Source organism: Vulpes lagopus, chromosome 10 (genome assembly GCF_018345385.1).
Source record: "Vulpes lagopus strain Blue_001 chromosome 10, ASM1834538v1, whole genome shotgun sequence".
Classification (NCBI taxonomy): domain Eukaryota; kingdom Metazoa; phylum Chordata; class Mammalia; order Carnivora; family Canidae; genus Vulpes; species Vulpes lagopus.
In genome coordinates, this window is record NC_054833.1 from 35,244,066 (window position 1) to 35,258,737 (window position 14,672).

The 14,672-nt window shown below is 51.0% G+C and overlaps 1 protein-coding gene across 6 annotated transcripts in view; it reads left to right on the top strand.

Moving 5' to 3' along the window:
- Positions 1–6,460, top strand: part of FEZ1 (fasciculation and elongation protein zeta 1) — a 43,351-nt gene extending 36,891 nt beyond the window's left edge. For 5 of the 6 annotated variants that reach the window (XM_041773101.1, XM_041773096.1, XM_041773099.1 and 2 more), the window contains 2 exons: positions 3,744–3,809; positions 6,114–6,460. In XM_041773101.1, coding sequence (XP_041629035.1) covers positions 3,744–3,809; positions 6,114–6,130 — 83 coding nt within the window. In that variant the 3' untranslated portion in view covers positions 6,131–6,460. The remainder of the gene's footprint in view (positions 1–3,743; positions 3,810–6,113) is intronic. The other variant, XM_041773100.1, reaches the window with a different exon arrangement.
- Positions 6,461–14,672: the final 8,212 nt, after the last annotated feature.

Here is a 14,672-nt window from a genome sequence, read left to right on the forward strand (position 1 = left end):
GCCTCAAAGCCTTGCCTTCTCTGCCTTGTCTGTCCTCCTGGCAGCAACTTGAGGTTTGCTTTGTCCCACCTCGTGGCCCCGCAGCAGGGGGCTTGGTCTACGGGGCTGGCTGCATTTTTAAGGAGAAGCAAGGTTTCTTCTTCATTGGCGGTGGCTGGGTGAGTGAGCCTGATTGGAAAGAACAGTCTTCCTTCCAGGAACTGACTGCCTCCTCTTTGCTCTATTGTCAAATATTAATCAACACCCTGAGCTAAGAGCTACGGGAGGAACCAATGTGTGATAAAGAGCCTTTTGTAGGCAAAATCTCTTTACATACATCAAACACAACAACGCCCCAAGGGCTCGGGGCACATGGTATTAGCCATCAATGTCAGCCTGCATCTTTTAGGAAGAGAAAAATCCTATGCTGAGGTGGCGGCAGCTCAGTGAATCCCAAGAACGCCCATCTCCCTGGCAACCGAGTGCCTCACTAAGTGACATAGTAACCGGGCCACCCAGCCCAGAGTCACCCTGCCTCTGAGGCAGTGGCTTGAGCTGGGGGCCAGGGCAGGGCCACTGGATACCCAGGGGGGAGGAGGGGCAAGAGGAGTTTCTTTTGTTCAGCTGAGGATAGATACCTGCAGGTGTCCCCAAGCTCCCCCCAACCCCCTCTGCGGTGCTATGAAGGTGACCAAACATTTTCATTTTTATCAATTTGAAGAACCAAAGCAGGGGGTTCTGGTAAACAGAAACCCTGCCTACATCCAGGGATACCGCGTCCTTGAGAATCTGGAATTTTAAATTCAAAGTACATTGGCTTCCTCGTCACTCATTTTCAACTCCTTTATTTGCATAAATATGCACTCAGATTTTTTTTTTTTGTCCAAGGGAACAGCCAGAAACGAACTGACATTTATAGGTGTTTGTGTTTTCACAAGTAGTAAGCAGTTGGAAAATAATTTGGACAGATTATGGAGGTTGATACATGTAAAGTACTCTATCATGTTTTTTTTTTTTTTTAAAGAAGAGCTATAAATTTATTACAGATACCCATTCAGGAATTCAGCGCGAAATCCTTTCATTTTAATTAAGAAACAGTGGGTTTATTTACATGTTTCCCAGTTCGTTTTAAAAAATTTTAATTGGAGTGTATCCATCATTTAGAATAGTTTGGAAATACAGAACAGTGAACAAAAGAAAATAAATAATTCATTGTCCCCTCCACGGTGGTTACTATTTTGGTGTTTTCAGCCATAATGTTTTATGTCTTCTCCACATACTCGGGATTATACTGGCTATAAAATTTTGTATCATGATTTTACTCCTATCAGTTAACATTTGGTTAACATTCTTTTTATGGCTCTCTCTTCTATCATGTGGGTACACCACAATCCAATATTTTATTCCTTTTAAAAGAAAGAAGGGTCTTTCCTGCATGTGAATTCAGCTGCAGGTTATAAAAGCTCTCTCTCTCTCTTTTTTTTTTTTTTTTTTTATGGGCAAATCATCGTATGGATTTGTGAATGTCTCCTCTTGACTCCTGAACTAAGGACATAGGCCCCAGACCAGCTCTTGGGACCGGACAACTCCTATACCTTTTGGATTTGGGGAGTTAACTTAGACACATGTTGGCTGAATGCAAGGATTGCATTTTTACAGCTGTCTTCTTTTTCTTCTTCTTCTGTTTTTTAAAGATTTTATTTATTTATTCAGGAGAGACACAGAGAGAGAGGAAGAGACACAGGCAGAGGGAGAGGCAGTTTCCCTGCGGGGAACCCAATGTGGAACTCGATCCCAGGACCCCAGGATCATGCCCTGAGCCGAAGGCAGATGCTCAACCATTGAGCCATCCAGGCGTTCCCCCCCCCCCTTTTTTATTTTATTGATTTATTTTTTTGAGAGGGGGAGAGAGCACACTTGAGCAGGGCCAGGAGCAGAAGCAGACATCGGGGACGATGAGCAGGGCCCCTGAGATCATGACCTGAGCCGAAGGCAGACGCTTAACCCACTGAACACCCCCAGGCTCCCTGCCGGGGTCTCCTTGTTGGGCATTTTGTGTTGCCCACGTTCAGTCATCAGGTACTTCCAGCCTGTTAGGTTGACTCGAATACACATCTGAAACTACGGTAGAAATAAAAAAACTACCACCTAGAGGGCCTCAGGTTCAGGCTCTTGCTTTTCTCTGGACCTGGTCACTGCCTCACGCCCCCCAGGCTCCATTCATCACTCACTCCCAATCTTTGGAGTCAAGTTCCATGATCCTGATTTGAAGCGAGACAGGGTGATCAGTGGAGACCTAAGCCATGGAAACCCCTGGGGGGAACCCTGTACTGTCCAGGCTGAGGTTGCCTCCCCCCAGTTATCTGTGTCTGCCCACCTGTATTGCTTTCTCTGCTTGCAGAAAAAGCAATTTGTGCTCATTGAAGAGAGCCAGACCCTGCAGAAGTATGAAGTAGAAAGGAACATCCCCTGTGGTCTCACACCCAAGGGTGACCACCCTTAACAGTTTCATGCACATTCTTCCAGGCATTTCTTCATGAATATTAGCATTTATTTATTCATTTAAAAGTTAATGCATCATGTTCTATAGTCTTCTTGCTTCACTGATAAATGTGTCTTGTGCCCACAGATCCCTCTCTCCATTTTTCATAGAGCTAGGTAAGACCACCTGGGATAGACACACCATGTTTAAAGAATCTGTGATGAAGAATCCTATATGGTGGGCTTTCTCCTCCCCTCTTTTTCTTTTTTTTAATATTGTAAAGTCCAAACATGTTCTTAAAGGATATCCTACAAAGCTGACTTCCACAATGTGAATTATGAACATGAGAAAGTGCTACCTCGTTTAGTAACAGAAAAAAGCTATTTTCAAAACCTCTATAAAAAAAGCCTTTATGCTTCAGTAACTTCCCTCCTGTTTGCCTTATATGTGTGTAAATCGTGAAGCGTCTCAATGAGAAGTCTACGAGCTCCTTAAGAGTATGTAATTCCTTTGCATTTCCACAAAGTCTGGCCCTGTACTGGGCACAAAATAGAAAAAAAAATTTTGTTAAAGTAAGTTCATTTGTTTTGAATAAATTTGAATAATAATTTATTATTATAATAATTAGAGAAATTTTTCTAATGTCTCTTTACATGAATAGAATGTCTTTAAAGAGAGTTTTGGGGCACCTCGATGGCTCAGTGGTTGAGCATCTGCCTTCAGCTCAGGGCGTGATCCTGGGGTCCTGGGATCGAGTCCCACATCAGGCTCCCCACAGGGGGCCTGCCTCTCCCTCTGCCTGTGTCTCTCTCTCTCTCTGTGTCTCTCATGCATAAATAAATACAATTTTTAGAAAAAAGAGAGAGAGAGAGTTTTATTGGTGATTCAGTAATGTGATGACTGCCATTCTTAATATTTAGATTGCATCTGAAAGCTGATTCTTTTTTAAATTGCTTTATTTCTTTTCATGCTTATTAAAGATATATACTTAGGAAATCATGTGGAGGTTATAGATGAGCAAAAATAAAAAAAGTAAAAGATAAAGGAAAATAAAGTCACCAACAAGCCACTGTGACTTTTTGGATGTATTTTACTCCACCAGCATGCTGACATGCTTCTTGACAGAAGCTTCTAGGCGTTTGCTCCTTACTCAGTGAATGTCTGGTTTCCTTGAATCATTTCCCACTCTGGGTTGGTGGGTTGTCTGCCTAGAAGTGAGCTTTCTGCTCTGCTGGCATCTCAGCTCATCTCTCTTTCTTTCTCTCTCTCTCTCCTTCCTTAGTTCTCTTTGCCATGAAGGAGGATAATGAGAAGGTGCCCACTTTGCTAACGGACTACATTTTAAAAGGTGAGAGCAGCCCCTGGCCCCCCTGGTGCAGGGCTCCCTGGCAACCCCTCGCCCAAGGCCTCCCACCAAAGGCCTGGAACCTGCCCTTCTGCAGGCTTCTCAAAGCCTCCTGCCCGCCCAGACCACTCAGGGCTGGGGGCCACCAGTAGGCGCTTGTGAGGCCCCCACAGGGATGGGTTTTTGTCTTTGCTTGTTGCCGGGAGGCCAGGGGAGAGTCCTTCACCCTGGAGTCACCAGAGCGACTCCGCATTGCAGCAACCAAACCAGCACAAGGCTGATTGTGAAAGCTCTGTGGAGTTCAGGCTATTTCGTGGGGAGAAACAGCCTGGGGCTGCCTTTACTAGTCTCAGCTGCTTGAAGTCTACATCCTTTGCTAACATTTGTTTTATTAAGGAAACTTTTAACATATGTAGGAGTCAAGTGCCCAGAATAATGAACTCTCATGTGCTCAACATCCTACTTCAGTGATCATTGACTCATGGCTGATCTCTATTCACTTACACCCCTACCCAGCTTCTCCCCTCCATATTATTATTATTATTATTATTTTTTTAAATCTTTTTTTTTTTTAATTTATTTATGATAGTCACAGAGAGAGAGAGAGAGAGGCAGAGACACAGGCGGAAGGAGAAGCAGGCTCCATGCACCGGGAGCCCGACGTGGGACTCGATCCCGGGTCTCCAGGATCGCGCCCTGGGCCAAAGGCAGGCGCCAAACCGCTGCGCCACCCAGGGATCCCTCCCCTCCATATTATTATTATTTTTTTTAAAAAGATTTTATTTATTTATTCATGAGAGACACAGAGAGAGAGAGAAAGAGGCAGAGAAACAGGCAGAGGGAGAAGCAGGCTCCCTGCATGGAACCCAACGTGGGACTCGATCCCCAGTCGCCAGGATCACGCCCTAAGCAGAAGGCAGATGCTTAACCGCTGAGCCACGCAGGTGTCCCCTAAGTCTCTTTATATATATATATATATATGTATATATATATATATATATTCCCCTTCCTTTCCTCTTGTCCCTTGAAATTTATTTCTTGGGGGAAACCAGGCTGTTTGCCCCATAGAATTTCCTGGTTTTGGCTTCTGCTAGTTAGTCGTGTCCTCATGGTTTAATTTAATACATTCTTCCTTTTTTTTTTTTTTATTTCCTGTTAGTTGGCAGAGCTAGAGGCTTGATCACACTCAGCCTCAAATAAGCATTACATTATCGACGGTGCTAAACTTCCATTAAGAGACACATATTCTCCGGTTGTCGTTCTTTGTGTGACATTTATATCCATATTAGTTTGCTCAGGCTGCTAAAACAAAATACCACGGGGTGGCTTCAACAACAGAAATGTATTTTCTCACAGTTACAGAGGCTAGAAGTCCACAATCAAGGTGCCAGCAAATCCAATTGCTAGCAAGGGCTCCCTTCTTGGCTTGCAGGGAGCTACCTTCTTGCTGTGTCCACAGGTGGCCTCCGTTGTGTGCATGTGGAGAACGCTAGAGCTCTCTGGTGTCTCCTCTTAGAAGGACACTAATCTTATTAGAGCAGAGCCCCATCCTATAACTCTTCTCCTTGGAGGCTCCATCTCCAAATATGGCTACATGGGGCAGTTAGGGCTTCAACATGGGAATTTGGGGGGGCACCCGGACATTCAGGCCATGACAGTATCCACCGCTGATAGTCATCTGCTGTGTGGATCCTTTATTTCATTTAGCTTCGCTCTACACGCACACACAATGTCGGGTGCGGTTCCAGTAGGCTCGCGGATCTCAGTTAAGGATCTCGGAGTTGTATTGTTTCCGTAAGGATCAGAAAGATTAGTCTTGAATTTCTGCAGGAGGACGGCAGGCTCAGCATTGGGAAGAACTTCTGGCTCTTAAGGGCTTTCAAAGCAAATTTCTCAAAGGAGTTTTGTGGAAATGGGTTTGGAAAGTCTGGGAGCCTGAGGGCTGGACCCCTTTCCCCACCGTGATCCACGGAAATGTCAGTGAATTCATAAAACTAGTTAACATTTACTGAGCACTCTCTATTTGCTTCTGAACCACCCTGTGAGGTAGGCAGAGGCAGAGCACAGAGGGGTGGGAGCCACTTCCCCAAGGTCGTGGGATTAGCACAGGCCGGATCTGGGGTTTGAACCCAGGCAGATGAGCACCAGAGACCTGATCATCTACACCTTCTGGAAGGAAGACACGTGATCGCAGGTGTCCCCTGGTTCCCGGGGGCGGCTTTCTGCCTCTGGGCCAGGGGCATCCTGCGCTGGCAGGGCCTGCCCCACGCGTGCTTTGACCTCTCTCCTCTCCCCTTCTCTTTGCAGTGCTCTGTCCCACCTAACCCTGCCCTCGGGGGCAGCCTTGTTGCGGAGGTCACGGAGCAAGAGTCATTCTATCACAGGGACTGCATGACACCACGTAACCTCCGACGTGTATTTAAACGTGTATACCTTAACCTGGATTAAACATGAGCAAGCGCGCGGGGTCCTTTGCTGTTGGCTTCTAGTCCTAGTGATCATTGGATGCATGACCGAGGGGCAGGGCTGGTGGGGGCCTCTCCGCCGTCGGAGGAAGGCGGCCGCTCTCACCGCGCATTATGTAGTCTGGCTCCAGCCCTCGAACACAGCTTACACTCTAAGACTAATTTTGAAATAAACCTTCATTTAATTAATATTCTTCATGTGCTTTGGAGTGTGGTGTTTCAAACCCACAGGGGCAGGCCGCCTCGTTGCCTTTGTGTGGTGTCCCGTGGCCTACGGCAGACGACCGGGTGTTGGGGGGCCAGAGCGAGGCCCTGCCACGGGCCGGGTTCGGGCTGCACGTGGCACAGAGGGAGGAGGCCACCCCCGGAGCCCCAAGATCCGGCTGCTTGGCAGCTGTCAAGGGAGCTGCGCAATGTCTTGTAGGATCTATGGGTGGGGGAGTCAGAGCAGTGGGGCAATGAGGGAGTCAGCAGGTGGGGAGTGAGTCTCGAGGAGCAGCATGTGCCTCCTGGTGAGGTGGCCACGCTGGCCCTCACCAGCCCCTCCACAGGGACCCGGGGCGCGGAGGGAGTCAGCTCTGCTGGGCGATCCCAGCTTGGGGGACTGCGGCTGCCCCCCAAACGCCCCCAGGGCCCTGGGAACGGTATCCTGTGGCCGTGTGTGCCCTCCATCTGCCCTTCCCGCAGCCCCAGGGGGCCAGCGGCCCCGACCCCACTTGGTGTCCCGGCCTTGGTGACAGGCAGCTGCCGGCCTGGGCTGCCCCGCAGGTGGGCGCTGTCCCCTTGCCGGGGTGCTGGCGCGATTTCACCACACCTTGAACTCGCTTGGCTTCCGTCTTCTGGCTTGAATGATCATAGCCCTGTGAGTTCCCACAGCCCCGTCGTTTTTTTTTGTTTTGTTTTTAAGATTATGTTTATTTATTCCTGAGAGACACAGAGAGAGGCAGGGACAAGGCAGAGGGAGAAGCAGGCTCCCTGCAGGGAGCCCGATGTGGGACTCGATCCCCAGACCCTGGGATCACGCCCTGAGCCAAAGGCAGACGCTCAACCCCCGAGCCACCCAGGTGTCCCTCCCACAGCCCCGTCTTAAAACAAAAAGCTTTATGGAGCCCTTGCCCTGTGCCTGCCACTGACCTTATGGCTTCATAAGCTAGTCTCACATCGTGGCGACCCTCCGTGGTAAGTAGGCCATGGCGTCACCCAGATTTTACAGATGAGAGGAGACCTGGGAGGAGAGACGTTCACAAGTGGTGGAGTCAGACTGTCACCCTCCACTTGTTCTTGGTAGGGTTTGCCTTAACCGCATACAACAAACAGAAAGCCATACTTTATCACGTCGGCAGAAGGCTGAGGGTCAACATGGGCGACAATAGAAGGCCTTCTGGGTGCCTTGCCTCTCACTTGTTGGGCCTCTGCTTTTCTGGCAGCTGTGTCGCTGAGCAGTAGCCATCCGACCTTGGGGTGAGGAGGGCCCACCCCTCCAGGGAAGCTGCCCCCGTCCCTGCAGGCCTAACTCAGGCATCTACCTCGTGCAGAACTACACAGGCCGAGCCCTGGCTGCTGGGGGGAGGTCGAAGCAACCATAGGTGCCCATGTAAATACTTAGGGGCCGACACCCTGACCTAAGTTTTGGTGCTTTGCCAGAAAGGGGTGACTTCTGTTTTGCATTCAGTGGCACCGTGGTTAAGGATGCAAAGGGTCATCGGTGATGGGAGGTCACTTGCCAGCTGTGGGGTTTTTCACCTGCCTCAGCAAAAGGGAAGCAGAGAATCCTCCAGAGCTTTCCTTCCGGGCTTGGATTTGTCAGATCTGGGTCAGCCACTCCTTTCCCCCCGAACGTATCCTGCCAGCAGGCGTCTGAGGCAGCAGAGACAAGCTAATCAAAGCTGCTGGCAGTTAAAAATAAATCTCAAGTGTCAGGGATCCACTCAAGCTAGGGGAGGTGAGTAGGGAAAGCTGGTGACCGGGGGTCCTCTTTTCTCGCCTTTTGTCCACATCGGCAGCCTTAGCGGGAAGGTTCAGTCGAATTGCCACGATTTTGCATTGCCCTTCCCTCAATTCCTTGCTCTTCAACATGTGGTGCCCAGCATGGACAGCATCGAATTGCTGTTAGAAACATCTCGCCCCAAACCTCCCGAATCGGAATCTGCATTTTTAATAGGCTCTCCAGGCCATCGGTATTGGCATCCAAGGTCTGGAGAAGCCTTGCGAGAGCAAGTGTGCAGCGTGGTCAGCAGGAAAACGCGATTCTCCACCCCCCACACGCCCCTCTGCTCATGCTTGAGGTGCAGTGATGCAGCCGGGGTGCCCCCAGGTGCTGTGACACCTGCGACTGCGGTCAGCCTTGATGGCCGGGCGCAGGACCAGTCCGGGCTGCTGGCACATGGCGAGGGGAAAGGGGCGCCCGGGCCTCGGGCAGGTGGGCTCTAACCTCCTGCCAGTTAAACGCCCCCACGGGGTGTTGCCCAGTGCCCCGTGATCAGGTCCCGGTAAGGAAACTCCGCTGGGGAGCCAGACACAGCCTCTGTGTGTCTTGTCTCTATTTCGGGAGGGAGGCAGATACAACCCAGCAGGAAGAGCTAACAGGGAGGGTGGCGCCCCTAATGCTTGTGGGACAAATTGGCTTCTAAAAATTCAGGAGAAAAAATAAATAAATAAATAAAATAAAAAATAAAAATTCAGGAGAGCTTTTTCCTGCCTCATTGGATGGTCGGGAGGGTGACTTTGTCCAGCCGGTGGCCAGGGAAGAAGGGGGGTGGACGGTCAGAGAGGAGGTGCGCCCTGCAGGGCTCTCAGGACGAAGGACAGATCAGGTCCGACGTGCAACCAGTGCCCCTCCGTGGGCACCCTGGCACCCACCGCACCCAGGCGTGGCAGGCCGCGATGGGGGTCTGACCAAAGGCTGAGGGCCGGGGCACCCCGGGACACCCAGCCCGCCTTGCAGCGGAGCACTAATGGGGAGGGGCCGCCTCGCCCCCCCCCCTCCCCTGGGAGCCCGGAGAGGTGGTCCTGCTGGCGCCTGCTGAGTTCCTGGAGAGGCTGAGGCCTGTCGCTCGGCTTCCTGCCCGAGCTGGGGGGGGAGCGCCTGGCCCCTCTGCGGACCCCAAGGTGCCTAGGCTTCCTCTCGCTGCCTTTCTTTCAGAAGAACAATGAGCCACCTTAGCACACAGCCCCGCAGCTCCGCACCCCGCCCAAGCCCTCATGCATATTCATCCCGCTTCAAAGAGCACAGCATGGAATATGCAAATTGGCCAGGCAGGAGCTGGTTGGCATTTTGATAATAGCTTTGTCTGAAAAGCCCCAGAGACACTTGCACATCCAGGTCCTCTCTCCCTCGCCCTCTTTCCCCTCCCTGAGGCCCCTCCTCGCTCGCTCTCCCGCTCTGCATGGGGAGCAGGCAAGTGCACTGCAGAACCAGGACCCCAGAAGCCAGGGGAAGAGCCGGGGCGGGGGTCTGGCTCCAGGCAGAGCATCTCCCTTCCCACCTGGTCCTCTCCTCCCTCCTCCTCCAGCGGCGTCGCTTGGGTTTTCTCCCTGTGGAGGGGTCCCGGGACCCTGGGCCTGTCCACGCTGTGTGGGGACGCGGTCTCCGAGGCCATTCCCCCCTTTCCTTGGTCCTTCCTCCTCCTCCATCCTGGTCTTGCCCTTACTCTGGGAAGTCAAGTCTGAAAACCCAAGACGCTCGCCTTCCCTGAGAGCAGGGAAAGAGTCACCCACAGATAGGAGAGGAGGCTTGGGTGTCGCCCCCATCACCGACAGATCGCGGGGCCCCAGGAGTTCCTGACTTCACCCCGAGGTCTCGATGGCACATCCAGGCGGCCGTCAGTGACAGGCTGCGTGGCCTTGGCATTGCCCACTTCTTTATCCCAGTTTGTGGATGGTCAACAGCAGCATATTCCTGAAGATGAGCTCTGGGAGTGCATCCTGCCTTAGCGCAGCCCCTAGAGAAGCATGCAGAGGTGGGGTCCCTGCTCGCCCCAGGGTAGCCGGTTCCAGTGAGGCGCTGGTGGGCTACAGGTGGGTGCCCTGCTGCGGGGGAGGCGGGCTAAGGCTCGGAGCCGGGCGGTGAATGCTGCTGCATGTGGGTCCTTGGAGGAGAAAAGTGGAGGCAGGTGCAGTGCTGCAGGCACCTCCCAGATTTCAGGGACCAGGGGGTCCTCTGCCTTTGACCCTGAAGGCCAGCCCTGGTCAAGCTGGGGCTTAGAGAGACATGTTACCTCACAGGAGGAGCATGGGTTTTGCCCTTGGGTTCAAATCCCAGCTCAACTACATATCAACTAAGTAATTTTTTAAAAAGATTTATTTGAAAGATAGAGACCACACTTGAGAGCAGAGGGAGGAGCAGAGAGAGAGAGAGAGTAAAGCAGACTCCACACTGTGCGTGGGGCCCGACACAGGGTTCAATCCCACAAGCCTGAGGTTGTGACCTGAGTGAGCCAAAACTGAGGGTGGATGCTCAACTGACTGCACCACCCAGGCGCCCCCACATTAGCTAAATAATTCTATTTTTCTTAGATTTTATGTATTCATGAGAGACACACAGAGAGAGGCAGAGACACAGGCAGAGGGAGAAGCAGGCTCCCTGCAGGGGAGAGACCCAATCCCAGGACCCTGGATCACGCCCTGAGCATCTGAGAATACGCTCAACCACTGAGCCACCCAGGCGTCCTCTAAATTATTTTTGAGAAAATAATTTCTCTGAGCCCCAGTTTCCTCATTTTAAAAATGAGAATATTAATATCAGTAATTCCCCCAGGGTTATTCTGAATACAGTATCTTGCATATATGCTAAGTACTCAATACATTGTGACTTTTTACTAGTAAACTTTGAGGAACAAAGAGGAACAAGGCCAGGTGCCGTGTTCTCTCTGTTGTTGGGGACGTGATCGTGTTCTCAATCCAGTAGGTGCAGAGGCCTGAAAACAGAAGACAAGGCAAGAGAAGGTGTGGGCTACTCCCCTCGAGTCAGCCGTACCCTCTGTCCTCACCAAATCCTGCCCGCCGGTGGCCCGGGGAGTGCTGGCCCCTGCCAATTCTACAGCCAGAGGTCTCCGGGTGCCAGTAGCCCCGGGACCAGGAGACAAAGCAAAGAGGCTGGAGCTGGATCATATTCTGATTTCTCAGCAGGTTCATTCAAGGGGAGTGATGCAGGAGGGAGGGTGAAAAGTCCAATGTACTTTTGCACTTAGCGGAAAGATTCTATTTATACTGCTAAGGAGACAGGTAGAGAGACGGAAGAGGGAACACGCAGAGCACCCCAGACACAGAGAAGCCTCACGTGCCCTGTGACTAGGCCAGACAGGTGGGAGGCATGCGGATTCTTTCAAGAGGTTCGAGAAGGGCATTGCAGGGTCTCCTAAAGTGCTGCTCCCACACATCGACTAGGCCTTGAGGACCACCTTTGAACAGTCTGGAGGGGTGTCTTCAGAAGCAGATCTTGGACCATGGTGGAAATTGGAGGGATGGGGTGGCTCTGTGTGCGATGCAGCCTTTCTGCCCGGGAGGCATGGGGCTCCCCAAGGCTGGGGGTGGGTGGTAAAGGCAGGTAACAATAGATGGTGGGCCGTGGGTGGGATTCCCATATGGGGTGAGCAGGTTGGGTTTCCTGACCCATTCTGGGGGCCAAGAAATGATTTTTTTGCTTCTGCACTTGGATCCCTGCTCTGGGCAAACAGCCCCAAAAGGGGCAATACTCAGAGCATCAAGCATTTTCTGCTCGGGGCTACCACAGATCCCTTTCTGAGTTTGGTCCTGGATGGAGCAGGGGTTGGGAATCGCTGGGGGGCTGTCTACGATGCACCTACCTTGGGCCCAGCCCAGGAGACTCTGATCTAGCAGAGAACAGAATTGGGCACCTGCAGCTCCAGACTGCTGCCCAGCAATCCTAGGCACTCCAGGCTGACCTCCTGGGGGTGTTGCAGGAGTGGTGGGGGGAAGCTGCATGAGAGGCAGAGATGCCACTGGGCCCTGAAGTGCTGGGGCAGAGTCCAGGAGCCAAGTTATTGCATCTCCTTCCAAAATGTGACCCCTTGTGACAGAGTGAGACCCGTCAGAAGGGCAACAGGAAGCATGCAGCCCACTGGCCCGTGGAAGCCTGGACAGTGATGTCAGTCTCAGCTTCTCCAGCAGGGGTGGGGGCTGTCCCGAGATGGGAGGAGTGCCCCCACCAGGAGAAGCTGGGGACCCACGTCATCTTCCACAGGACTAGTTTCATGGAGCATCAGCCAAGGGCAGCTTAGCAACCATCTCTTCTAACCTCTCAGTGTGCAGGTGAGGAAGTTAATTTAGATGGTCGGTGAGAGGGAATTGTTAGCAGAGTCTTGACCAAATCCAGGAGAACCCAGGGCTCATCCTCTCCCTACAAAGGAGCTTGGGAGGCCCCCGGGAGGGCAGAGCCAGCCTTAAGTGAGGTCCCCGTAATAAAAATTTGTGATACTACGGGGGAAACCACCACCCTGAATTTCATGAAATAACAGGTGGGTGTGAGATATGCACACCTGACATGAGTTCTCTGAATAATGCTTGGGTGTAATAAGATGAGAAAAAAAAAACCCGAAAATGAAAAGGTATAATGAGATATACACAACTGAAGGGAATTGTCTTAAATGGCTGATTGTAATGAGATGTACATAAATTGTAAGGCTTGTAATGAAATGAAAAAAAAAATCCTTCCCTGATAATACTGGGTGTAATGTCTACACCTGAAATAAGTCGTCTCACTGCGCTGAGTGTAATGAGATGCACATAATTTTAAAGAGTGTAATGAGATGAAAAATAAATCAAACACTTGTCTTAAAATGAAAGATGTACAAAGATGCACACACCTGAAGGGCATTGTCCTAAATGGGTTCGCTTTAATGAGATGCATTTAATTTGCAAGGGGGCTAAATGAGATTGGCCCAGAGAGAGGCTGAGAAATATAAAACTATAAGATCTGTACAATCGAAAGTGGTATAATAAAATCTGCCTCATCCGTGGGGTGGAAATAAGATGCCAAAGTGGAAATGCACAGAGTATGACGCGATCGATCAGCGTTCTCTCGGCCAGTCCTTGGTGGTCCCTCGCCCTGCGACGCTCTGCAAAGTTGAATTATCCTCTGTCCCCTGTATGGTGCCAGGCACACAGTAGGCACCTGTGAATCCTACTGGCTGAATGACGGGGTTGTAGTCTCTATAGCAAAAGGAAGGTAAAGGGAGCAGCTATAAACAAGTAACTTCTAAAAGGCAAAATAAAACTACTTTCTTTTCTTTTTTTGAGAGAGAGAGAGGGCAGCGGAAAGGAAGGGGCCGAGGGAGGGAGAGAGAGGATCTTAAATAGGCTTCATACCCAGTGTAGAACCTGGTGCAGGGCTCGATCCCTCGACCCTGAGGTCATAACCTGAGCTGAAATCCGGAGTCGGACACTTACCCGACTGAGCTGCCCAGGTGCCCTGAAAATTATTCTCTGAGAGCAACGCTTCTCGAAGTCCTCAGGCATCTTGCCTTGGAATCTGGGAAACAGTTGGTCATGGGACCAGATCTGCATATATAACAAGCAGCCCTGGTGCGTTTTATGTCCCAAGATTCATGTTTCCCTATTGAGGCCAGAGAGGCAGGTAGCCGGAGTGAAGATGTCTGGATGTAGGACACAAGGAACGCTTTGCAATGAGACGTCGGAATATCTTCACTTCCACAGATACGTTCTCTTGGATATTTTTTTTCCCCTTTTTGTCAAAGGCCAAGCCTCCTGAACTGTCTTGTTTTCTCACGCTTGAATGCAAGAATGCAAATATTGGAAGGAAAGTCAAAAAAAGGCAAAAAAAAAAAAAAAGGCAGGGGCGGGGAGGATAACTAATCAACGAGCCAACCCAAAAGTGACAGCCTGGTAACAAGTGTCAGTGTTGGGGGGAGCACGCGTACGGCCAGTGTTGTGATAGCCTGGAGAGCGTGTCGTAAGGGGTAGCGATGACGGGATCACACCCCGTTGTGGCCGTGTAGGAATATAGGTCCTGGGTGGCAATTCTCTGTCTTTCAAATGTTGGCACAAAATTTTTTTTAGAAACAGTATGTGGTCCAAACAAAGTACGTCTGGGAGCTCAATTTGACCTGAGTGCCACATCGGACTCGAAAGTCTTGTTTGCAGCTCTGAATGATGACGTCTGAGGTCAGGGTCCCAGGAGGAGGTCGTATTTTCACCGTGAGGGTGATGTCACCAGCACACATTCAGTTGCCTGTTCTTCCAGTACGTAAACTCCTGGGGGCCAGAGCTTTGATGCCCGCAGGTGTATCCCCTGCACCTGAAGCTGCCGGAGACGGAGGTGGGAGACCGAGGTGGGGCTCTATAAATACACATCAGCTGGATGAGTGAGTCTGAGCGGGATGGGGTGTGACGGAGCTGTTGCCCCCAACTGGCCCAGGGGTCT